Source organism: Columba livia, chromosome Z (genome assembly GCF_036013475.1).
Source record: "Columba livia isolate bColLiv1 breed racing homer chromosome Z, bColLiv1.pat.W.v2, whole genome shotgun sequence".
Taxonomy (NCBI): domain Eukaryota; kingdom Metazoa; phylum Chordata; class Aves; order Columbiformes; family Columbidae; genus Columba; species Columba livia.
In genome coordinates, this window is record NC_088642.1 from 56,263,856 (window position 1) to 56,291,386 (window position 27,531).

At 39.4% G+C, this 27,531-nt stretch overlaps 1 protein-coding gene across 2 annotated transcripts in view; it reads left to right on the top strand.

Annotated features, from left to right (window-relative positions):
- Positions 1–27,531, top strand: part of LOC102093509 (guanine nucleotide-binding protein G(q) subunit alpha) — a 148,010-nt gene that overhangs the window by 100,024 nt on the left and 20,455 nt on the right. For both annotated transcript variants that reach the window (XM_065045935.1, XM_065045936.1), the window contains exons 3-5: positions 2,097–2,251; positions 19,413–19,541; positions 20,504–20,633. In XM_065045935.1, coding sequence (XP_064902007.1) covers positions 2,097–2,251; positions 19,413–19,541; positions 20,504–20,633 — 414 coding nt within the window. The remainder of the gene's footprint in view (positions 1–2,096; positions 2,252–19,412; positions 19,542–20,503; positions 20,634–27,531) is intronic.

The window sequence follows — 27,531 nt, forward strand, 5'->3', positions numbered from 1 at the left end:
ATATTTGATTCCTGGGCATTAAATGTATGCTTCTCTGTCTCACAGGTTTTCACTAAAATTAATTTTTACTTGTACAGGGCAAATAAGAGAAAAATCAGGCCAATAGATGAGATCCTGTATTTTCATCTCTGTCTCTGCCACCAGAAATTAGAAGCCAGTGAAAGGTTTTGCCTGACATAGACTCTTAAAGAAAGAAAAGTTGTCTACATGAAAGTGCAAGAAGGCCTAATGCTCACTGAGGAAATGCTGTTTCTTTTTCAAAAGTGGAATCAGTTTTTCAATGGATGCAACTTCTTGGCATATATAATAGTCTATTGTAAGTTTTGTCACATGGTGCAGTGTCATATTATTTGTATGGCAGAACATACAGAGCTGATAAATAAAATAATGCAAGATCTAGGACAACTTTGTAGTAATAAGTCTTAATATAGGTAACTAAATAAAGTAATTACCTTTTAAGATTATATCTTCTACTAATGTAGAATACTTGAGTACCTGTTAGAGAATGTTTTGGGAACTGTTGCACAAGTAGTTCAGCTATGACGATTTTCAAATGAAAGACCTTTTGTTAGAGTTTTGGAGATGCAGATTCTGATAACAGAGAACGTATGTTCTCCCTATCTCTTAAGATACACATTTTTCACATTAATCTTGGAGGTTTTCATTTCCTTTTGAGCAAACAACAGTTGCAGGTATAATATTTTGTTAAGTAATGAGCAGTAGCATCATTCTCCTGGACCGTGTAAGAAGTGGGGTGGGGATCATAGGTGTGTATACAGAGGATAAATTTATTAAAACATAACAAGAAAACTCCTTTCAGTATACCTCTACCTGATTTTAAGATGAAAATATGTTTGTGTCCTCACCTCAAATGCAAATTAGCTATGAGAGTTGAATCTCTCAGGCTTTACACAGGTACACACATTCATGTATTTGTTATACTTCCAGGATAAATTAGAAATCATTCTGCTATATTTCCTTGGTGATTTCAACTCCATAGGCTTTAACTAAACTTTAAGCATTTAGGAGGGTGATGGATTTATTAGGAATTATTTCTTATTAGCTACTGCCAATTTTAGATATTACTTTTTAAGAATCTCAGTAATTTAAAGTACAAATTTAAACTAAAAACAATTTCTAATACTCTTGCTTTTCCTTTTTAGTAGTAACTTCCGTTACTTTTGTTGTAACCTTAAGAACTTTTTAAATCAATCTCTGAAAGGCAAACTTCCTCATTTCCATTCTCCCAGCTACCGTCAGGGTCTAAATCTGTCAAGCTGGTTCACTAGCCATTATTTTAAAAACATGTTTATATACTCTAAGATTCTACCTGAAAAATCTAAAATGAAATCTTTCTTTTAAAGGGACTTAATTAAATACAAATTTTAGTGTGAATACTTCATTTCATCTAAATAATACTGGATTGTAGTAAGCATAGTTTTAAATAAGGGCCCATACGTATGTTTATTAATTTACTTTCTGTCTAATATCGTATTTAGCACTATTAGTCTTTGTTTGAACACACCACATCATCACACATTCATAATTTATTCAGTACTCTTACTTATGTTCATTCATTCACACTTTGCTTTAAGGTCTTTCCCAATAAAACAACAGTACTGTCTCCTTCCTGCACCATCACTGAGTTTGTTCACAAGAATACACATTTAGGTAAAATATCCAACTCTGGATATCTTGGGGTTTTACAGTCTTTTCTATATGTTGTCCAGGTGTCTTGAGTTCAGTGCTAATGAGTGGTTTGGTTGGTAGAACGGATGGTAGGTATTCTATTTAACTGTCCATTTTAGCATGAAAAATAAATTATATGCTAGTCCGTGTTGAGGTCTATGTACTATCAATAAAAATGTGAAGTTTTTTTCTGTTCTTCCTCATTTCTGGAACTCCCTCTAACGGTTGTCTCCTTTTCTCCATCTTCGTAACCTTCTTCATGGTACTTGATTTTTCAAATTGCACAGGCATATTGGTGGTATGGCCAATATGAAAAATTATCCCTGTTAATCATGTTCATTGTATATATGCTATCTGCAAGCATAGAACGTGGAGTAAATTTTACTGTTTTGTTTGTTTTGAATTAGGCTCATGCACAGTTAGTTCGAGAAGTCGATGTAGAGAAGGTGTCAACTTTCGAGAACCCATATGTAGATGCAATAAGAAGCTTATGGAATGACCCTGGAATTCAGGAGTGTTATGATAGACGACGGGAATATCAGTTATCAGATTCAACTAAATAGTAAGTACATGATGGCTACTAACAACTATATGTCATTTTCTGTTACTAACTAAGTAATTTTTACTTTTAGCTTCTTATACTATATGTGTGTGTACATATTTGTATGTATATGCAGCACAAACATGCATGATTATACACTTAGTAAACCTAATTCAGAGGATGCTTTAAGGAGTGGAGTACATCTAGTTTAGGATTATATCTGTATTTGCTTCACAGAATGACAGTTGGTGGTAATCTGAAATCTTAAAGATTCTAACTAGGGGTAGTTAATCACTGATGTTTTCGTTTTCTTATACCTGTTCAAGCCCATAATCTGCTCTGATATACCATCACAAATGCAAGCTGCACAAAAATACTTTATTATAGTATGACAGTAGTAAATACTGCGAGGTGCAATCAAATGGTAGATAGATCTCCCAACAGTTCATAAGATTTATAATGCCTCAGACCTCTTGTCTTCACAGGTTTTCTCCTTTTCCCTCAGAGGTTGCATGTCCTCTGTATTTTCTGTTTCTTTTTTTGTTTCTAAATTCTGTTTGTAGTTTCTAATACATCCTGTTTGTTTCTATACCTTAACTTTCTGTCAACTTTTGACCTGCTTTGTCATTGTTAGCTACACTTCTTATGTTTTTATACCCACTGCTGTACCCTGGAAAAATAGATCAGATGTTTGTTTACTAGAAGAGATGAAGCTCGGGTCTGAAAAGGAAAATTTCCTGCATCCTGGGTGTTGATTTGAACCACTTGGAGGCTCAACAAATACATTCCATTCTCTTCCCTTGCTACTGGATGCTCCAGAGGCTGGGAGTTCGTGTTGTTTTTAAAATCAGTTTCTAGACTTCTTTGTGGTAAAGTCAAGAGCACATCAGGTAAATAGGTTAGTCACTTCACATATACATTATAGGGTGACTTAACCACTTGCTTACCGCTAAACCACTTCCCTTTAAGATACTCTTCATGGTGTGAGACAGATGCAAACCAACACCACACTGTGGATTGCCTTGAGTAATAGCTGTTTGAGATGAGATCATTCAATATGTACTCTACAGGGTGTCAAGACCTTAAACCAAATGTAAACAGGTTACCAGTCGAAAGTCTGACTCTATCATGGCTTTTCAAACTGTGAAGAAAGGAGAGGCAGCAGTGTTAACTGTTGTCAGTAAGAAAGAGAGCTGTCTTAAGTTTCATTTCACATTTATGTGACAACTTGCAGAATTTGGATTGCAACTAAAATTTTTGGAGGTTCCAGTCCTGTTTAACATCTTTATTGATGATTTAGATGAGGGGATTGAGACCATCATCAGCAAATTTGCTGATGACACCAAGCTGGGAGGGAGTGTCGACCTGCTGGAAGGCAGGAGGGCTCTGCAGAGGGATCTGGATAGACTGGAAAAATGGGCTGATTCCAATGGGATGAAGTTCAATAAGGCCAAATGCCGGGTGCTGCACTTTGGTCACAACAACCCCCGCAGCGCTACAGGCTGGGCGCAGAGTGGCTGGAGAGCAGTCAGACAGAAAGGGACCTGGGGGTGCTAATTGACAGGAAGCTCGACATGAGCCATCAGTGTGCCCAGGTGGCCAAGAAGGCCAACGGTATCCTGTCCTGTATCAAAAACAGCGTGGTCAGCAGGACAAGGGAAGTGATCCTTCCCCTGTACTCTGCATTGGTGAGGCCACACCTGGAGTATTGTGTTCAGTTCTGGGCCCCTCAGTTCAGGAAAGACATTGAAGTGCTGGAGTGGGTCCAGAGAAGAGCAACACGACTGGTGAAGGGACTTGAACATAAGACCTATGAGGAGAGGCTGAGGGAGCTGGGGTTGTTTAGTCTAGAGAAGAGGAGGCTTAGAGGTGACCTCATCACTCTCTATAACTACCTGAAGGGAAGTTATAGCCAGGTGGGGATTGGTCTCTTCTCCCAGGCAGTTAGCAATAGGACAAGGGGGCATGGGCTTAAACTCTACCAGGGGAAATTTAGGCTGGATATTAGAAAGAAATTCTTTACAGAGAGAGTGCTCAGGCATTGGAATGGCCTGCCCAGGGAGGTGGTGGACTCGCCGTCCCTGGAGGTTTTTAAACTGAGATTGGACATGGCACTTAGTGCCATGATCTAGTAAACGGACTAGAGTTGGACCAAGGGTTGGACTCCATGATCTCTGAGGTCTTTTCCAACCCAGTCGATTCTGTGATTCTGTGATCACCATTTTGCCCCAATACGACACTAAAGGCTTTCCCTTCATGAAGAAAAAGTAGGAAATGTTAAGTAGTATTCAATATTTTCATCAGCAACTTGAATGAGGGAATAGAGTGCACTGTCAGCAAGTTTGCTGATGACACCAAGCTGGGAGGAGTGGCTGACACACCAGAAGGCTGTGCTGCCATCCAGCGGGACCTGGATGGGCTGGAGAGTTGGGCAGGGAAAAATTTAATGAAATGTAACAAGGGCAAGTGTAGAGTCTTGCATCTGGGCAGAAACAACCCCAGGTTCCAGTATAAGTTGGGGAATGACCCAAGAGAGCAGTGTAGGGGAAAGGGACCTGGGGGTCCTGGTGGACAGCAGGATGACCATGAGCCAGCACTGTGCCCTTGTGGCCAGGAAGGCCAATGGCATCCTGGGTGTATTAGAAGGGGGGTGGTTAGTAGGTTGAGAGAGGTTCTCCTTGCCCTCTACTCTGCCCTGGTGAGACCCCGTCTGGAATATTGTGTCCAGTTCTGGGCCCCTGAGTTCAAGAAGGACAGGGAACTGCTGGAGAGAGTCCAGCACAGGGCAATAAAGATGATGAAGGGAGTGGAGCATCTCCCTTATGAGGAAATGCTGAGGGAGCTGGGTCTCTTTAGCTTGAAGAAGAGGAAAGGCTGAGAGGTGACCTCATTAATGTTTATAAATACGTAAAGGGTGAGTGTCACAAGGATGGAGCCAGGCTCTTCTCGGTGACAACCAATGATAAGGGGCAATGGTAATAACTGGAACACAGGAGGTTCCACTTCTTCTCAGTGAGGGTGACAGAGCACTGGCACAGGCTGCCCAGGAGGGTTGTGAAGTCTCCTTCCCTGGAGACATTCAAAACCTGCCTGGACACCTTCCTGTGTAACCTCATCTAGGTGTTCCTGCTCCGGCAGGGGGATTGGACTAGATGATCTTTCAAGGTCCCTTCCAATCTCTGACATTCTGTGATTCTGTGAATTGGAAAGTGTTCCAAAGCCTTACTGAAAAACTTCTTCTTTATCATGCCCCATGAATTGGAAGTCGTTGTGTACCTCCAGCCAAGGACCTTCTAGTTGCCACACAAGCACTGAGGATATCTGTTTACTTTCCATGGCTGTGTTTTGTAACGCTTCAGATAATTATATATAATTTTCACTCAAGTTCCTATTCCACCGTGTCAGCTGTGCCAGTGGGTATTTAATACCCCACTGTCCTCATAGTTTAACCCCACCTGGCAACTTGAACCACATGCTGCTGCTTATCCCTCTCTGCCCCCAGTGAGATGGGGAAGAGAATCAGGAAACAAAAGGCAAAGCTAGTATGTTGCAATAAAAGCAGTTTAACAGAACAGCAAAAGGGAGAAGATAATAACAACAGTGACAATTAAACAATACATAAAGCAGGGCATACACAATTCAGCTGCTCACCACACGACAACACCAATGTACATCCCACTCCTGAGCAGCCACCCTGGTGGCAGCAATCACAAACACTGGTCCTGTACCACTGATCCTGGAAGAGCCACACTCAAGGCCACACTTTATGGTCAAAACATGATCGTGCCAAACCACCTGTCCCGAGGGAAAAAAGGAGCACTCTGCATCTCAGCAGCTCCCCATGCAGCGAGCCTTCCCCTGGCCAGCTGCCCCACTTTATACTGAGCATGACATTATATGGTATTGAATATCCCTTTGGTTAGTATGGGTCATCTGTCCTGGCTGTGTCCCCTCCCAGCTTCCTGTGAAAATTAACCCTATCTCAGCTGAACCAGCATATTCCACCCCTTAGTCCATACCATTTATGTCATACTTAGGTCTTACACTTACCAATACATTCAAATTAATTACTACTACTTTCATATATATGTATATATATGTATATACACACAGATATTATTCCCTTACTCCATGGTATCATTTAATCCCTCTCAAATGTTCGTGCTATTCATTTATTCCATGATTTTGGGTTCCATCTGTCTTAACAGTCTCTCAGGGCAGTGGAAGTCTTATGTGGTGTTAGATTGTTGCATGCTGGATCCAGAACACATAGCTGGTTTATCTGGCACAGTCTGCCAGTTAAAGATGTCAACCTTGAGGAAGTTGCTGGATGCCAGTTGTTGAAGCCAGTCCTGGTTCCATCACCACTGCACTTGGTTTGGTTGTATCAAAGTTCACTCTTCATCTGAAAGATACTTACTGAGTACTGTTTGAATGACATACAGTATTAAGTGACAATTACCAGTAGCAATTAACATCATACAGTTCAAGTCATGCAGTCTTCTTAAAAAGAATCAAATCCCCCTGAGGAACACATTGGACTTTTCCATCCTCCGGTGTTGACTACAAAGTGCACCTGGGTCCTTGAGCAAAAGCAACCCCATGGATGGGTTTGTCTTTGCCTGGGGCAGGAGTGACCCAGACTGCTTGCCCTAGTGTATTCTTCGTGTTCACTGTAGAGACTTTATCCCCTTCTGCAGTGCATGAAAGCTTCAATTGGGCATGGCCAGCTCAACTGATAGATCCCCAAGTGTTAACTAATCAGTGGCCTTTGCTAAATGTGAATCCCAATTGCTGAAGTTTCCAACAAGCATTGCACTCAGTGTAGTTTTTAACTGTCCATTGTACTGTTCGATTTTCCTGGAGGCTGATGCATGATAGGGGATGTGATACACCCAATTCAATGCCATGCTGTTTGGCCCAAGTGTTTATGAGTTTGTTTCAGAAATGAGTCCCATCATCTGACTAATTTCTCTCTGGGGTGCCGTGTTGCCATAGGACTTGCTTTTCAAGGCCCAGGACAGTATTCCAGGTGGTGCCGTGGGGTACAGGATATGTTGCCTGCTATTCAGTGGCTGCTTCCACCATTGTAAGCACATGAAACTTGCCTTTTCATCTTTGTGAGATTGTGTTATAATATAGTCAATCTGCCAGGCCTCCCCATATTTATATTTTAGCCATTGTCCTCCATACCTCAGAGTCGTTAACCACTTGGCTTGCTTGACTGCAGTGCATGACTCACATTCATGGATCATCTGTGTGTTAGTATCCATAGTTAAGTCCACTGCTCAGTCATGGGCCCATCTATATGTTGCATCTCTTCTTTGGTGGCCTGAGGTATCACAGGCCCACCAAGCTAGAAATAATTCAACTTTGTGCTGCCAGTCTAAATGCACCCGGGCCACTTCAGTCTTGGTAGCCTGACCCACCTGCTGGTTGTTTTGATGTTCCTCAGTGGCTCTTCTCTTGGGTATGTGAGCATCTACTGACCTACTTTTACAGTCAAGTTCTCTTGCCAGGCAGTGATATCTTGCCACAGTGTGGCAGCCCAAATGATTCCTAATGATGGCTACTCATTAAAGCTCATGTTTCACCTTTAGGGAGACTATTGCATGAATTGTAGTGCTTTGACACATTAATAATTTTTGTATGACAGTATTCCATCTGAGTTTGAAGTTTTTTGTAAAACTTCAGTTGCTGAGCAATTAATTCCTTCATACCTGTTCATTAAAAATAACATTTTGCTTCCACGTTCCATTTCTGAGACTCCTGCGTTTCAGTGGAATAGCTTTGTGCTAAATAGGATGTGCTTGGTGCACACAAGGAGAAAGATCAGTGTGTGAAGCTAAGTTTTACTACAGCAGTTTATTCCATTGACTGGTGTTGCCTCTAGCAATCAGAACATTCCTTTTTTTTTTTTTTTCATAAAGCTGTAGGGAATTCTTAGGGCATCATGGGTCTTTGTGAGCCTTTCAGAAGAACTAATACTGTCCTAAATTGAGACCTGCTATGTGGCTGACACTGGCGTAGCAAATTATGAGCAACTGTGTGACATCTTTGTAACACTCATTTGTTGGCAGTGAGGAAACCATATGCTCATAATTTGTAAGATACACAAGCACATCCTAATTTAAAAACATTTTAGAACTGTTCATTGGTTCTTTCTTCCCTTCATTTATAAAAATGTACCTGAAGGTTCTAAAGCTATATATGGGAACAATTTGTGTCGCAGAATGGTAGATTCTGCTTTCATGTATTTACAATTTGCACAGCCTTATTTGTGTAGGGTTTGCAAGTAAGATAAAACAGCACATGAAAATGGAAGTCTTGAAGATTACGATCAAGTACTAGCAACAGCACCATGCTAAACCTATATTATGCCTTTGATATAGTCCCCAAATATAAAGGGAAGGTCTGAAGAAAGATGGGACATGAAATCTGCTGCGTACAAGGCGCTGCATACCAAGACACTGCATCCTACGGAAAAACTGAAGTTTATGCAACAGATAGGGAAATTCAGAAAGGGAAGTGGGGTTATATAAAGCAGTATACATCGTGTATTTCTTTCACCATCCTTTTTTTCATGCAGTACTGAACATGTTTTTAATATTGGTATAATTTTTAAACCACATTTCCTATTAAGAAAAGTTAGCACAAGCATTTTTTTAATTTGATCACTTGCTTTTTTTAGCCTTTGCTAAGATTGGCTTTTAGCCATTCAGGAAATTGAGAGAGACAGCTAGGTAGGATTTGGGTGGGATAAGGATAAAAAGAACACGGTGCAGACTTCTTCCTAACTCACTGTGAAGATCTTGGGTTTACTGTGTTTACATTAAGATTAAATAGTTCTGGAAACTGGTAAATATGCTTTAACTTTTCACCGGTGGTGTAGAGGCTCAGAAATGACAATACTTATTTACACTTAGCTGTGTTCACAGCTTGTGTTTTTACACTGAAAATTAATTCCATTTACTGTGGTGCTGCGTGTTAGCAAAGAAGACACTTGTGTCACTCTGGCAGGTCTGTGAGGTAGGAAAATTCCCCTAACAGCAACTTTAACATTTCTCATTTGTGGATTTGAAAGACAAGCAAGTTGTGTGTTCCTCAAAAAAGCAGAAAAAGTCTTTTCCCTTTCAAAGCTTGTTTTCCAGCTCACTGTCAAAACTAGTGCTAGTTTGTGATTGTCTTATGAGCTGGTTCAGAGTTTTGCAAAACAAACCAACAATCCTCCAACTCCCCAAACTCAAGTAACAGTACGGAGAGTAGCTCTACCCAATTCCAGAGTAGCCAGGCTACAAAAGACAGGGATATATCAAATCTTATTAAACAGATTGCCTACTTAGCATGAGTCGTAGACTTTGGCTAAGGTTTTATTTTCACTTCCACCACCACTGTACATGTATGACAGAGTGCATTTTGTAGAGGGTTATACTTATGAACTATCCTAACTGCAAGGAAAACACTTCCTTTCTGTGTGAAACCTGAGATCTTTAGGGTTGAAAAGATGGAAATATTTGTGGGTGCTATCATACCTAGAAAAAGCCATGTGGTATCTGTCTTAGATGTGGTTGAACACAGTGAAAGCATTTGCAAATGAAAAGTTGGTGGTGAGCCTCGCTTTTATAGCTGTGTTTACACTGAAATCACCTGACAAAGTTTCTATTAACAAACTGTTTACTGGGGTTTGTCCCTTCCCTCTTGCCCTGTACTCTCATTCTTATATAGATTAAGAAGCCGTCATATTTTTTGCAGGCTAGGTGGTAACAAGTAAGTTTCACTGGTTTTATACTGACCTTTTTATCTGTGCCAGTAATTACCTCGATCTCAACATGTTTGGTTTTGTTTTAGGGATTTCTCTTGGAGTGTTTCTGGTGCACTGCCAGGCAGATCCCTTCTTGGCAGCAGTGCATTCAGAGGCACACTGCTCCACGGACTTCTTTGCTCACAAGGTCTCGCAGGTGCTTTAAAGCACAGGGTTTATTAGGGTGCTAGTGGATATTAATTCAGCAGTGGAGGTGGGGGATGGAGCGCCATGTGGTAGCAAAGACACAAGGGTTATAGTTGTGTTAGAAACCGTGGAAGCACCTGAGAATGGCCACAAAGGAATTAGGGCTTCTCACTACAAAAAAGGTGGTGGGATCAGTAGTCCAGCTGAAGTGCATCTATATGAATGCATGCAGCATGGGCAACAAACAGGAGGAGCTGGAAGCCACTGTGTAGCAGAAAAACCATGATGTAGCTGCCATCACAGAAACGTGGTGGGATGACTCCCACAACTGGAGTGCTGCATTGGATAGCTATCAACTTTTCAGATGGGATAGGTGAGGAAGGAGAGGAGGTGGCATAGCCATGTATGTTAGGGAGTGTTTTGAATGTCTAGAGCTCAATGATGGTGGCAACAGGGTTGAGTGTTTATGGATAAGAATCAGGGGGAAGGCCAACAAGACAGACATCCTGGTGGGAGTCTGTTACAGACCACCCAACCAGAATGAAGAGGCAGACAAAATATTCTGTAAACAGCTGGGAGAAGTCTCATGATCACTAGCCCATGTCCATGTGGGGGACTTCAACTTACCAGATGTCTGCTGGAAGTACAACACAGCAGAGAGGAAACAGTCTAGGAGGCTCTTAGAGTATGTGGAAGACAGCTTCCTGATATAGCTGGTCAGTGAAGCCAGCTAGGGAAGGAGCCCCACTGGATCTGTTGTTTGTGAACAGAAAAGGGCTCGTGGGCAACGTGTCTGTTGGAGGTTGCCTTTGGCACAGTGATCATGAAATGGTTGAGTTTTCCTTTCTTGAAAAAGTAAGGAAGAGTGGTCAGCAGAGCTGCTACCTTGGATTTGCAAAGGGCAGACTTGATCTGTTTAGGAAACTGGTTGGCAGAGTTCCTTGGGAGGCAGTCCTGAAGGACAAAGGAGTCCAGGAAGGCTGGTCACTATTGAAGAAGATAATCTTAGAGACGCAGGAGCAGGCTATCACTGTGTGTCTAAAGATGAGCCAAAGGTCAGCCTGGCTGAGTAGAGCACTGTGGCTGGAACTTGGGAATAAAAGGAGAATTGATAACCTTTGGAAGCAAAGGTAGGCTACTCATGAGGACTTCAAGGATGCTGTGAAGTTATGCAGAGAGAAAATTAGAAGGGCTGAAGCCCAACTAGAGCTGGGCATGGCTACTGCTCTAATAGTGAACAAAAAAAGCTTATAGAAAAGGAGGACTAAGGAGAATCTCCACGCTCTGGTGGTATGGGAGGAAAGAGAGTGCCAGAGGATGAGGGAAAGGCTGAGGTACTAAATGCCTTCTTTGCCTCAGTCTTTAATAGTGAGAACAGTTGTGCTCCAGGTACCCAGCTCCCTGAGCCAGAAGACAGGGATGGGAAGCAAAATGAAGCCCAAATAGTCCAAGGGGAAATGGTTAGCAACTTGCTGCACCAATTGGATATCCACGAGTCTATGGGGCTAGATGAGATACACCCAGTGGTATTTAGGGAGCTGTCAGAGGTGCTCACCAAGCCACTTTCACTTATTTGTCAGCAGTCCTGGCCAATCAGGAAGGTCCCAGTTGACTGGAAGTTGCCAAATGTGACACCCATCTACAAGAAGGGCTGGAAGGAAGATCCAGGGGATTACAGGCCTGTCATGCGGGAAGGTCATGGACCACATCATCCTGAGTGCTATCATGGGGCACATACAGGATAACCAAGCAATCAGTCATGGAGTTCTGAACGGCAGGTCCTGTTTGACCAACCAGATTTCCTTCTATGACAAGGTAAACCATTTAGTAAATGAGGGAAAGGCTGTGTATGTTGTGCACCTAGACTCCAGTAAAGCCTTTGACACATTTCCCACAGCATTCTCCTAGATAAACTGTCAGCTCTGGGCTTGGACAGGTGTACTCCTTGATGGATAAAGAACTGGCTGGATGGCCAGGCCCAAGGAGTTGTGGTAGTGAATGGAGTCAAATCCAGTTGGTGGCTGGTCATGAGTGGAGTTCCCCGGGGCTCAGTATGGGGCCAGTTCTGTTTAATCTCTCTATCAATGATCTGGATAAGGGGATTGAGTACACCCTCAGTAAGTTTGCAGATGACACCAAGCTGGGTGGGAATGTTGATCTGCTGGAGGGTAGGAAGGCCATACAGATGGATCTGAACCAGCTGGATCATTGGGCTGAGGCCGACTGTACGAGGTTCACCAAGGCCAAGTGCTGGGTCCTGCACTTGGATCAAAAAAACCCCAGGCAGCGCTACAGGCTTGGGGAAGAGTGGCTGGAAGGTGCCTGGAGGACAAGGATCTGGGGGTGTTGATTGACAGCTGGATGAACACCAGCCAGCAGTATGCCCCAGTGGCCAAAAAGGCCAAGAGCACCCTGGCTTGTATCAGCAATAGCGTGGCCAGCAGGACTGGGACAGTGATCATCCCCCTCTACATCGCACTGGTGACACCCAATCTGGAATCCTGTGTTCAGTTTTGGGACCCTCACTACGAGAAAGACATTGAGGTGCTGGAGAGAGTGCAGAGAAGGAAAATGAGGCTGGTGAGGGGCCTGGAGCACAAGTCTGGTGAGGAGCAGCTGAGGGAACTGGGGCTGTTTACCCTGGAGAAAAGGAGGCTGAGGGGATACCCTATCGCTGTCTACAACTACCTGAGAGGAGATTGTAGCATGGAGGGTGTTGTTGTCTTCTCCCAGGTGGCAAGTGATAGGACAAAAGGAAATAGCCTCAAGTTGCACCAGGGGTGTTTTAGATTGGATATTAGGAAATATTTCTTTATGGAAAGAGTTGTCAAGCATTGAAACAGGCTGCCCAGGGAAGTGGTTGTGTCATCTTCCCTGGAGGTGTTTAAAAGATGCGTAGATTAATTTCTTAGGGGTAGGGTTTAGTGCCGGAGTTAGGTTACGGTTGGACTCTACGATCTCGAGGGTCTCTTCCAGCAAAAATGATTCTATGATTGTAACTTGCTACATTAGTTTTGACTGCTGAATTTGGACAGAGTCATTAGGCAGTATTGATTAACAGATCCATCTCATTTTTAACCTTGGAAAGAGAAACTAGTGTTATAGATGAATGCATGAAAGGCAGCATATGAATGATGCATGCATATGAAAGGCAGCTTTTCTGCATTTGTCTGACTATGCCTTAATGCCTTCTTTTGATTAATTACGCTATACACTAAGCTTAAACTAAAGTTACAGAAATTCATCTTATGGAATTATTGCTAAGAAAATGCTGCTTTAGCACCCGATTACTTGCGATGAAATTCTGGCCTCAAAGATGCTGGAAAATAGTAGCTCATGGCTGAAGGAGGGTGTTTGTTTGAAGTGCCAGCCCCATGTTTGTCCATGTTGAAGGTGCTTCAAAGCCTCATTCACAGAACATAAACTCAAATTTTGTTTGTCTGTCTTCACTAGGCTCTGTAGCTCAACTAGATGATCTTTCAAGGTCCATTCCAATCCCTAACATTCTGTGATTCTGTGTGATTCTGTGAAACTAATTAAGGCTGAATGTCGAGCTACCTCTTCATGGCAATGTGTGTTATATTTATTAATAAGTTCTTGAAGAAGTTTATTAGTTAAAACAGATCTGGTCTTTTTATTAACGTTAGGAGTCTCACTTCTTTGCCTGATTTCTATATAGGAAGGGCATGTAGGAAAATACAGAGCCAGTTGGTCTGCCCCTGTGATCTCACTCCTGTTTGTTTTGAAATGTGGACAAACAGACCTCTGAAACATGGTCTCTTTCAAGGGCACTGTTAGCACCTCCATAGCCTGACAGCTTCCATGAAGCTGGTGGCGGGCTTGGACCTTGTCGTAGGTGGTGTAAAGTGCATTAAACACAAGTACTTCTTTCTCAGTGCTGGCTGGGAGACAAAAGGCTTCCTCCATGTCTGGTCAGCATGCATATCACAAGTGTGCTGCAAAACGGTGGCCGTTTGTCCTGATGTCAAGGGACGGCCACTGCCAACAGCTCATTATACATGCATTGCTTCAGTAATGCATCTTCTGCCTGTCTCTGTAACAAGCTCCTGGAAAATTACCTCCACAGCCACTAGAATTCAATTTACAAAACTAATTACGGGTATAATTAACTTTATAAACTTGGTCTGTACTATAAGTTTACTCAGAGCTATGTGATTTGGCCTTTTTTTTTTCTTTTAAGTAATTTCAAGCAATTTTCCCTTTTTTATTCCTTTGTATAATGCCGGGCTGAGTAGATACTGTTTGGGTGAGAGACCATATAGCTAGTGTCTCATCAAAGTGAGACATTTCTTAGCAGATGGTAAAAATAAACTCAGAGTGCCATATAGTTGAGACCTAGATGGCTTGCACGGTTGCTGCTACCCATACAACTGAATTTTCTGTGGCAATGCTGGCGGTTACCCACTTTGGGACTAGCCCTCAGGACAGCTGCCAGGGTATTTCCAATACCCATATAGTTATTACGATTTAAAATTTTTAAGTTAATAAACTGAGGAAACATCTGGTTTGGGCAATTGTTGGCAACATTCTTTTTGTGGTAGTTCATGTTTATGACAAGTCTTACATGTTGTTTGCAAGAATACATGTGTGTTATATTTCTTGGTAAGGGCTACCCCTTCCTAGGACGTGCTGAAGAGTTACATTGCAAAGGCCCACTGCAGTATTTGTGCATACATTTTGAGTTAGGCACTTATTGTAAAATACCCTGTGCTTATCTTTTATGTGCTTAATATTTTTGTACATGCACAGGATTTGTTTGCCCAGATGAGCAATATATTTGTCAGTACTTTGTTGGCTGCATTAGATGAGTGTTTTAAAGCCATGGTGATTTTTTTTTTTAGTAAGCCAGTTTAGAAAAAAGTCAATAAAAATTTTCATTAACTTCTAGCTCACCTGAATTCAGAGACTTGAGCCATTTCACACAGCCCTGGCTTCATAAGTCCTCTTCTGGTTGCAGATAAGCCAGGGGAGGAAGTCACTCCACCCTGCTTTCCTGCTGGTACACATGGACTTCCCACACCCCAGGCTGTTTCCATCAAATAAGCTAGCTTAATTGGAACAACTTCAATAGTGTTTCTTCACTATTCAAAGTAATTTTGACAGAAATGTGTTATCAAGCCATTGCACGAGCAAAAGAGCGGGCAGCTGGGAATGGGCAGAGGTACAGCTGGAGAGGGGCTTGAGCCAGCACGGTTGAAGTTCGAAAAGAATTGGCATTAGCTAGCATGTTTTGATGTTTTTATTTAATGTTGCTGGTTGCTAAATTAATTAAAAAAATAAATAAATTGTTAGTTTAAAAATATATTGGATGCTTAAAGCTTGTGTATGCAGTGCTGCATTCCCCTGATGATCAGAGATTTCTTTAAACCCCAGCTTTCCTATGGGGAAAAAAAGTTAAATTTCCAACCCTTTCGGTATGAAGAAGATTTGAAACTGTAAATATTTCTTGTGGCAGTGAATTTGACTATGATGAAACAAATAAATGACATTCTAAATTTTCTGTGTTATAGGAACAGTTGCAGTAGTAATATGAGAAAATTGTGTGTGCTGTTAGTATGTCTTTAAATACTGTTATTCCAGTTGTCTGTCTGTTTGTTTTAAATAGTCCCCTGTATTCATGTGCATAATCCCTCTCAGCATTTTGAAATAGTGACTCAACACAACAAAACAGTTGTTCAGAAAAATCAGACTTATCACCCCACCCCTCCCAATGCAATGCAAAAATCAGTTCTTGTGCTTTGAAAAAAGAATATGCCTTGATTTTTGTCTCTTTGGTACTATGGACATAGAAGTATAGTGTTATGCTCGCACTGCCATGTTAAGAAGATTGCACCTGGCTGAAGAGAGACTGTTCATATCTGCAATATATCAAAAGTCTTCAGATGTGATATAAAGCAGTGGGTACAATGGAAAAGGACGCTGGTGTCAATCCCAGTGTTACATGTTCTTACCCAAATAATGGATTTTTTTAATCAATTGTGTCACTTGTTCTAGAGGGTGATATAGATATAGATATAGATATAGATATAGATATAGATATAGATATAGATATAGATATAGATATAGATATAGATATAGATATAGATATAGATATAGATATAGATATAGATAGATAATTTTTTTTAAGAGAGATTTAAGAAGTTTTCAGCTATTTTAGAGAAGGGAACTTTGTGTTGCTTCTGCAGGTAAAGCTTTCAGTATGATTTTCAGAAACATGTTTAATCCCCTTGAAGCTGATAGCAGAATGTGAAGTTACATGTACTCTCATAGCAACAGTAAGTGTAACTGAGCTGCAGAACTGTTAAAGAGTCAGTAGCAGACAATATTTACTCCTTTGCTTCAGATTAACAATACACAAACTTTGTTAAAGTCTGAATTCCAGCACAAGTAATTCTTCAGCAGAAATGTTTCTGTTAAAAAAAAAACCCCAAAACTTAAATGGAAAATATTATTTTTTTCTACTTAAAAATAATTTTATTGACTATCTTCTATATGCTCACAACATGAAAACAGCAATAATAAAAAATATAGAATTAAGGTGGCGCAACAAAGAACTGGGACATTTTCATTTAAATAAATAGATACAATAATATGCTTGTTTATTAAGTTTTAAGTTAGAAGGAGAAGTGGTGGGGGCTCAATGTCATTATTTGAAAACCAAAAATGCAGGATGTATTCTAAATCGCTTTTCTTGGACTGTAAACTCTGGTTACGATTTGTCAGTATCACAAAGATTTTCTTTTTAAAGGATTTTGAGCATGCTATCTGATACTTTGTTCTGTGAGGTACTCTCACTGGTTTTGACACTGCTTCCTTGATTCTGGGTTTGAATGTATTAACTAGGACACTTCTCAGAGAGCCCCAACTCTGATCTGTTAAGTGAAGAAGTCTAGGGAAATCCGTATTCCGTAAGGGTGCTTAAGGACTCTTCTCTGGACTGTCTAGGCTCTGTAAGGTGCTGCAGGTGAAATGAGTGAGAATGTTGCTGTTTAGTAACTGACCAGAAATTGAGCAGAACTGGATGAGGAAAATATAAGTATTTTTAAGGATAAATTAATGCTTCTGGAACTGAACTACATCAGTGATTTGTGCTAGGGGAAAAAAAGAGAAGTACTAATCTGCCTGTTTAGCGGTTTCCAGTAACACAAATGAGATTTAACTGTTTGATTATATCCCTTTGTGTTATTGCCTTTCTAAAATCATCCAGATGTGCATTACAGCGCATCTTTACAGTAACGTCCACAGTGCTGATGGAGCAGAGGTGTGGTAACCAGGCTCGTGTTGGAGACCACAGCTGAAGCTTGCCAAAGGAATGCAAGAGGATGATTGTGTAAATGGGCCACCCACATTATTATTCAGTTTAAATTCTCCTGCTCTTGTGAATATCACTATACCATGTAATGTTTTTTTGTACTCTTCCAAAGTTCAGTCACAATACAAACCCAATTTTTTTAATAGATGGGAGGGGGAAAAGAAGCTTAGTTCACCATTGCCTTCTTATTGTGATGTTTATGGATTTATGATGTGCTTGTCTATTCTGCTTTTCATGTAAAACACTGGGAGGCAGATGAGTGCTCAGATCCTCAGGGTTTTTCTTATTGACAGAAACTAATCAGTGTGTTCAGAAAGTATTTGCAGAGGAGTAGCTTCTGAGTTACCTGAGATATATGGTTCAGTACATCTTTCTGACTGTGTAACATTCTTGTATGCAGTGTTTATTACTGGAATAATCATTCATGAATAAAATCATAGTGAGAAAGATTTGGTGATGTTTTCGGCTCCCTCCCAGACCTAACAAATTCTTTCTTCTGTATTTTCGTTGTAAGGCAGAAATCAAACTGCTTTGTTTCTGTCCTTGTTTGGGATAGCTTGCTCTCACTATTTCATTAAGAAATTCAGAGCATCTGTAAGAAGTCTGCTTCTTGTGGGCGTTTATTTTAAAAGACCACATTCACTAATGACTACAAGAAAAGGACATGTTCAAAGCTTAATGGAACTTTGTCGTCGTTTGATAAATTGTCTCTAGAGTGGATGAGGGCGTCGGTAGATTATTTTCTCTTTTCAGTAGCTAACTGTAGGTCATTCATTTGATGGGAAGGAACCAAATGCCTAAGGCCTTCATTTTTTGCAGCTGTTTTTCCCCCAGATATTTGCCATGGGGAGAGTCCAAGCTGCCTGGTGAACTGATTTCATGACATATCCAGCTCCTGGACCCAAATAGGCTGTCACACATGCATTGGTACACTTCTTTTTTGAAGCATCTCTTTTATGAGAATTAAATCATCACTACACTGGCGCTTTGTCATTAAAACCCACCATCGAGCAGTAGCAGAAGAGTTTTGTGTTGCAGTTAATGAAACTTTACAAGCAATTTCATAGTGATTTCAGGTTATTTGCTAACCAACTGGGATATATTTCATGTACTATAGGCTTATTAACTTAATTAGAAGTTTCAGTGAGAATGCAGGACTTCAGAGTGCCAGATATCCCACTAAATAATGAATTATGCCTTCTGGTAACAAGATCTGGAGAGTTATTTTAAATAGGTGGTTTTTTCCTTTTCCTTTTTCTTTTCTTTTTTCTTTTTTCTTTTTTTTTTTTTTATTTTAATCTGTAAACAGTACCATTTGTCCTCCTCTCATTTTATAACTGGTAATGATCTATTCTATAGCAGTTCACTGTTCCTTGGAAGACTCATGTTTCTCTATCCATGTATGTGTAGACACTGCAGAATGAGTATCATGAAGTATATTACATGTTCAAATAAAACTGTGCAGTTTTGTATTTCTCACACATTTTAAAATATTATTTGTCTGTAAGTTGCGTAGAATTACATAATTGTAAACTTTCAGTCTTTGGTGAATTTACATGTGAGAGCCAAGCAAACTTGTAGGAACAAAAACTGAACCAAAACCAAAAAATGCAAAACAAACACAAAACCAAAACAACATAAAACCAAAAAAAATAACAAAACCCATTGTAATTATGCTACCCATCTTTAGAATTTACTTGAAGTCATGAAACTATACAGGAAGGGAGGATGAAGCACACGTCTATACCTTGTACCCGCTTTTGTGCCGATAATGCTCTTCTTTCTGTTGTACTTCTTCTTACCCCACAGCCCATTCCCGTTCCCAAGTCTTCCTTTCTCTTTTCCTCAGTGGGGTGATGGTGTCACTGTCTTGCATTCCTGTTGTTTCTCCCTGTCTATAGCTATCTTAACGACTTGGACCGCATAGCAGATTCCACCTATCTGCCAACTCAGCAAGATGTGCTCAGAGTTCGAGTCCCAACCACGGGGATCATTGAATATCCATTCGACTTACAAAGTGTCATTTTCAGGTAGAAAAACATTTTAATACCCACTTGCTTTACTTATTTTCTTTTCCTTTTACATTAGTAATACCATGTATAAGATATTGGTTCAGAGTGCATAAAAAGCACTTATTTTGGTTTTTTAAAACTTGATCGTGGTCATTGTATTTTCATGTAATTGTCCACCTACAATAAGGAGCTGATGTTAAAGATGTCAAAAGGATGAAAGATAATTAGGTTGGTCTTTTTGTGAAGATTATTACTGATAGAAAACCTGCAGTTCATCTTCTCAGTCATACATATCAAAGTTTCACCATGAATAATAATCTGAAAATACAATCGTATGTCCACGTAATTCATGTAAATTATGGAATACAAAGTTATCAGTTGTGTAGTTGATTTTTAGAGAGAAATCGGTCTCCTTTACAGAGGAATCACACTACGTGATTGCAAGTACAGTTGTTTAAAAAATAATTATTTAATTCCAAGTTAGACACCTGTATATAGTTATTCTGAGACATAGGATGAAGTGGGAATACACTGTGAGCAAATTTGAGATTTAATTTTTGCTATTAAAAGTTTTAGTTGATACTTATTATATTCTATTTGTCCTCTTAAGATAGTGCAGCTTTAACAAGTTGGGGATGTTGACTTTGGTAATTTGGGGGGGAAAAGGCATACCACCCAGTCCGTTCTGTTCACATTCTGCTGAATACACAGGCCATATATTGCCAAGTGATGTATCTCAGAAATCTGAGGGGTTTGAGACCTACAATAATTTAAATACAGAAAACGCATCAGACTTAAAAGCAAATATGATTTACTGTCTACTTAGAACAGATTTCATTAAATATCAATGGAAAAAATATCATTAAGACAAACAAACCACACTGTGCTGAACTGAATTCTTGAAATTTGTCATTGTGTGTGTGACCGTGTGTTTATCTGTTAAGGTATTCATAGAATTGATGTGGGTGTTAATTTTGCAGAATGGTGGATGTAGGAGGCCAACGATCAGAAAGAAGAAAATGGATACATTGCTTTGAAAACGTCACATCTATCATGTTCTTAGTAGCTCTTAGTGAATATGATCAAGTGCTTGTGGAGTCAGACAATGAGGTAAGCAAGCATCAGCAAAAAGCAACGGTTTTAAAGAAAAAATATAACTTCATTTGTCCAGTCCTGTGTTTTCCAAGTGCGTTTACCAATAGTCATACAGAAATTCACCCAATGGAGTAGAAGCACTACAGGGATCAAGAAGAAAGGAGGAGATCAGTCTTCAAATGTGGCAAAGCTGATCCACTCCATGGAGGATTCAAGGAAACCCACCTATTTTTTGTTAAAGTGGAATACAGTTGAATATAGCAAAATGTTCTTAGTGTAGCTATTTGTACAGTTAGTGTTATGCAGCAGAGCTACATAAATAGGTGGTGGAAATTAAGACAAAATGTATAGGTTCTTTGCTAGAACAGACCCAAAAGAAGTAAACTTCATTCCTGTGGATTAAAGCATAGGATATATATTGTACCTTATTTCAAAACATAACAGAATTAAGAAAGTGGATGAGCTAAGGAGGTAAAGCACACTAGTATCTAGTCCTTTTAATGCAGTTTGACAGAGTAGGGAGATTATTTAATGGTTAGATTTTTGCCTCTTTCCTGAGGACTATTTTAAATTATTCATCAAACTTTTATGTGTTACTCACTGGCACTGTCTTCTGCAAGTCATTAAACATACTTAGAAAAATTAGGTGAAAAAAGGGACACACTTGAATATTCTTCATGACAGCATACATGTCGACTTCATTGTTTAAGTGAATGGTTGACATAACCAAGTAAAACAGGTGTCCCTGGACATTCATGTTTTCATGCTGAACTTTCTACGAGATTCATTTTTAATAAAGTCTAGGGGCTCTGAAAGCCTTTACATATATAGTCTTCCCATAAAAAGAAAAATTCTGTTACATTAGTTACATAATGGACTATATAATTCAAAGCTGAATTTACAAAAGTGATGATTTTATTTACACCAACTTACATGTGTAGATAAGCAGAGAACTCAGTCAGACTTGGTTTATTTTAAGCCAAGCTAGAAATGCCTTATTCTATCTTTTTCTGTTTGCCTTATTTTTTTGTAACCACAAAGTAAACACAGAAGTATTAAGCATTCTAATTTTACAAGTCAAAACCAAATATATTGAAATTCACTTAAAGAAAAACTGTGATAATTTTCAAATACTATTTTAATTATCCAAAATAAACTTCCAAACTTCCTGATGTTAAGCTATTTGTCACTGTATTTCATACTGTCTTTCTCATAGGGAGAAGTTCTCATTGGAGCTGTCTCACAGGGAGTGGTTTACCATACTGGTTCCCTATCAAGTGTGTCCTGTTCTAGTTAGGTAGCTTGCTCAGACCATCGCTCTGATTTGTCAGATGACTTCAGTGTGCAGATTATGACTTAAAGCATCCCTGCTATAGAAGATGGAGCAATATCTCACTTAGGCTGAATCACTGGAAGCATACAGTCTTGCTCTGTGTTCTTGCAAGCTGAAAGGGTTCACATGTTGTGAACTAAGTAGAACGTCAAACTAAAGATTTCCTTTACGTTTTGAACTTTCCAGTGACTGAAGTGATACTGAAAGTTGTGATACCTTTTCTATAATTATTTTTGAACTATTATGAGAGAGATCACTTCACTTACAAAGCTGGTTTCATTTTTCAAGTTTTCACTTTTGAAACACATTGTGGAGGAGGCAAAAGCTGTAAAACCCATTGTCTTGCAGATGTTCTTCCACTTCATTGCTAAACTATATTTCTTATTAACTTCCGAACCTTTTTGTCTTTCAGTTTAAAATATGTTCATAACTGTAATTCGAACCAGTTTTTGTTTTCAGGTCATACATACATACCCTAGTAGTACTTTCCAGAGGCCTTAGGCCTGTGTTACTCTAAATCTGGGATGGATCCAGACTGTCTTAGAGCTAAGCACCCATCTGGGCAGCTTAGTTTTGGCTTTCTGCAAGCTGTCCATCTAGGTTTTGCTGATATGCCGTAGTACTGCTTTCTTCCCTTCCTTTTCCGTCCCCTGTGTCTCTAAACATTGCAGACCCAGAATGCATGGAAGAAGAATGGGTTTATTTGTTCCTCATAAAGCAGAGTGGTTCATCTGAATGTTGATGTGCCATAAATAGAGGAAAAGGTTTTAAATGTGTTAGTTGACAGCATGAATTAAGAAATTTATCCACCCCCAAAATTTTTTTTTATTATTCACTGGGGTGTGATGAACTCTGTAAGGAATACAGTAATTTAACTTAGAGACTTTGGTAATCAGCCAAGAGATACTTTTTCGCACCTGCCTTTAAATTGTGAAACAGTACGAAAATTTTAGCACCAAAGTGAGAAAGTGTGTGTAAATGCCCTACTTTCTTCATATATATGCCACCAGTGTGATACTATGATAGCATCTAATCCTTCTTTGATCTGTGTGCCTCTTACTCAAATTAAAAGATCTAACTCGACAATTTGCAGTGCTCTGCAACTGCCTTTCCATTGCTTTCATGGCCTGATTAAACAGTATGATTTTTGTAACATGGCCTACTTTCTTTTTCTAATTAGTCCACTGCATATTATTGCCTGAAGTCTTTTTCCTTGTAGTATGTTTTTACAAAGAAAACTGTACTTTTAAATCATCCACAGCATTCTTTTCAGTTAATACTTTTTTTTCATTGATCTCATTTTCATGAGTAAACATAAATCTGTAAGAATTATTTTTTGCCTGTCAGTGTATGTGTGTTTATATGACCCTTCATCATTATGAAAGTGGTTTAGAGCCCTGTAAGAGCCTCCATTTGTATTTTAAAATCTAGTATCTGATAGAATCTCAGTTGTAAATCCATTTCTTCCCTTGTATAGCTTATTCAAGATAAATACATCTGGATTATAAATCAGATGAGACTATACTAAGTTTAGAGACCTTTCTAGCGCCTCTTACGGGCTTTTACTCACTGTCTGCACATGGGATTGAGCTGGGCACTGTTTCTGTCTTCATGCCCTTGGAGGAATTAAGTATTAAAAGTTCTGAGGAATACATTAAAACTGCTCTGTGAGGGGACATGATACATACAAAGTAAGACAAGTGTTCAGACTGCCTGTTATTCAGAGTCCTGTGTAGAATGACTCTTAAGTGATAGATGGGTGGAAATTGCAATCCCATGGCAAAGATCTGCAGCTAAAGAGTTGGGGGCTTCAGTCTCAAAGAAAAGCACGTATGGCTGCCCAACTGTGCTATAGCTATGATTCCTCTAACAGGCAATACTTACAAACAACATCATCTCTCCTCTCTGAAGTATGTGTTTAGATTTTACATAACTAAGCATGTGATTTTGGTGCAAAAATACAAAATGAGAGTTGGTAAGGACAGTATATTTAAATGTATCTTTCAAAAATTTCAGATGATACTCAGTTTTGAACTGCCTTTCTCTTGTTAAATACATGTAAAAAACTGTTCCACATTCTGCCCTTAATAAAAGTCTGTTTAGATTTGTGGGTGGAAATGAAAAATTAGATCCAGAGGACCTAATATACTAACTACATTAATAGTGCTGTAAATTAAGTAATTGTCCCTCTGTCTGATACGATGTGATGAAGGACAACCTGCTATGAGTTGAATTATCAGATGTTTGACCTTTTCACTTTTTCAGTAAATCTGACAATCAGGGCTGAGATAAAAAATGAAGGAATAATCTCTCTGGTAAATTAATTTATGATGTATTAAGTCCTCTAGGTGAGGCTTTTGCTCTGAATTATACTAGTAGATCTGGAGTAATTTGCCATTTTATCAAAAAGCATGGGTTAGAACTTTTATGTTTTTAAGGTCAACTTCTTTTCTTAAATAAAGCATTTTTTTCTTGATAAAGTGTATTAATCCATATTCCAAGATATGTTACATTTATATATGTATCCCAGGTAGCTCTTTTAAATGTAAAAAATCTCAGGGTGTCAGTATAATAAATATGAAAACAAGTTCCAGCTTTATAAGAGAATCGGTAACCACTTGTTCTTATGGAAGCACTAGAGACATCACAGTACACCTGTAAAATCTGGTTTCCTAATAGAGAGGTTTTCATTATATTTGCAGAGCTTGTTAAATACTTGGAAGTACGGAAATGAAGGACGGTCTTTATTGATGCTTTTACATGTTTTACTTCCGCATTAGTGCACTAGAATTTGTAAGGCGCATATGATTTTACATAGCTTGTATAGGTCCGTGGTGGTTATGAAAGTGTGGGCTTTTTATAGGTAGAGGTCTTTTGTTTTTCTGTGTTCCCAGAGAAAGAACAGAAAAGACAGGATACAATTTACTCAGTTCAGCTAAATTAATGGATTAATAGACTAAGTGAAATTTTGACATTTTCTAAACTATCAAAAAAGCAAATACTGTCTTTCCTGAGGTATCATCAGAGGCTGCAAAGCTACAGAGGCATTGGACAGCATAAAGTATTCATTGATAAAATATAATTTTTAGAAGTAAATCAGTATATGTATTCTGAACATCCATTGCACAAAATAAATGGGGGGGAGATGCCAGTTCAGATTATTTTGGTCAGAGCTGATACATTTTTCTTTGAAAAAAAAAGAGAAATATAATTATAAAATGTGAAGTTTTAACAGGATTGAGATAAATGTGGCTAATATTTGCCACCAATATTCCTTCCACTTGGACATCTGAGTAAGGAATTTCACTGATGCCCAGCATTATAAATACGTACTGTGTATCATATATATATACAAATATATTTTATATGCATCTATATGCCTTAGGAAAACAATGTTTTTTTAATTATTTTACCTGTAAATCAATTTATTTTTGTTGATGAATGCAACCACATATAAAAGGATCGAGATGTCTCTTCCTTTGTTAAAATAGTGACATTAATGTAATTTTTAAAATTCTATGTCGTATATGGTTTATTTGCTGGGTTTTCTCTGATCTTGGATAGCAAAGCAAATAGAACCAACTTTATTGTTAAGATCTAATTCATTTATATATTCTATCCAGTCAAGTAATTTGCAACCCTTTTAAGATGTTTGTTAAGAACCCTTATTGGTTCTTTTTAATCAGGAAAGGATATTCTTGTTATTTTTTAAAAAAGCTTTTGTTTTAAAGCTTTTTTTAAGCTTTGTTTCTTAAAGCTTAAAAAAAAAGGAAAAAGAAAAAAAACTTGTGCTATGTCTTAATAAATTATTTGATTTAGCTGCAGCCAAGATTGTTTGTTTTAACATAATAATGTGTAACTGAATTTCTCTTAAACTAATATTTCCCCCCATTCCTTTTAATCGTCAGGGTTGTCATCCAATGTGCATTAAAGCTTTATAGAAAGTACCACCTCCTTATAATTCATTTATTTACAGGTTTGATCCCAGATTTCAGTTCTTGCTGAAAATGTTTGTAATGTATGAAGCAGGCTGGAATGGCTGAAGTATTTCAGATTTCTAAAGCAATAGCAAAACTGATACCTTGGCTTAAGAAGCCCGAAACATATGCCCTCAAGCTATGACTTCCTGTGTGTCCTCCTTTAACACGTTAAACCATGATCTAGGGTGTCTTTTCCGTGATCTTGACAAGTGCCATATTCCTCAACAGACAAAAATAATGCCATAAAGGTGATTTTCCCAGCGTGCTTGTTTTGCTTTGTGTTCATCTGCCCACTGGCTTTCACTTCTTTACAACACGGAACCATGTGGTTTGTCTGCTATAGAGACCTGCATCATCTAACCTGATATGATAACCAGACTGAATCTTTTCTCCACCAGTCATCCTTCAAATATTCCAACAATACTTCTGCATGTGTTACCATTCTCCTAATTCTGGGCAGAAACAGTTCCCCAGGCACTTGCCTAAACGTGTTTGATTGCTGCTGTGTAGTGTGCAGTGGTGTAGCAGCGCTGTGCGTGGACTGCTGCTGGCACTGTTGAGAGTTCTGCTGCTGTAAATTGATGCTTTCTCATTTTATGTTCAGCGTCCCGTTGTCTTTTAAAGCAGTGGCTGTTACTTAGGAGCAAAGTGCAGCTGTCATACACCCATCAAGTCTTCTAGGTTTCTGAAATGTAGAATAGCAGATGTTTGCATGGTGCTAGCCGTAGGAAAGCATAACATTTTTATGTTGAGACGTGAACAGAACCAGTAGATCTGGAAGTGACTTAAGCAGTGTTGCCAAAAACCATTGCACAAGCCTTGCACCAATTCAAGAGGTTACTCAGACAAGTGGAACAGGAGAGATGAGGGAAGAAAGAACATGGAATCCCTTTCGGAAGCAGTTTAGAGCTAAAGAATCTGGGAAGAAAGAATCACAGAATTGACTGGGTTGGAAAAGACCTCAGAGATCATCAAGTCCAACCCTTGGTCCAACTCCGGTCCATTTACTAGATTGTGGCACTAAGTGCCATGTCCAATCTCAGTTTAAAAACCTCCAGGGACGGCGAGTCCACCACCTCCCTGGGCAGGCCATTCCAATGCCTGAGCACTCTCTCTGTAAAGAATTTCTTTCTAATATCCAGCCTAAATTTCCCCTGGCAGAGTTTAAGCCCATGCCCCCTTGTCCTGTTGCTACCTGCAAATTTGTTCTTTAAAGTGATTTGTCCAAAACGGTACCACCAGAGGATCATTAAAAGTGTCTAGTGAGTTAATTGTTTGTAAATACAGTGGCTCTCGGTGAAACAGTGTTAAACTTGGTGTTCATAGATCACGGGGGCTGAAGGATGATGACTACATATGAGTGAGTGAAGCAGAACGAGTTGCTTTGAGGAGTAGGATCTCCATCCTAGAGAGAGATGATTAGAGCTTGGCTGAACATGGCCATGAGCAACATGATCTAATGACAAAGTTAGTCCTGCTGAGAGCAAGCAGTTGGACCTGATGACTTCCACAGGTCCCTTCCAATATGAATTCTTCTGTGATTCCAAGCAGAAAAATGATACTTTGACAAGCAAAAAGAAATCTGTTTGTTTGTTTGTTC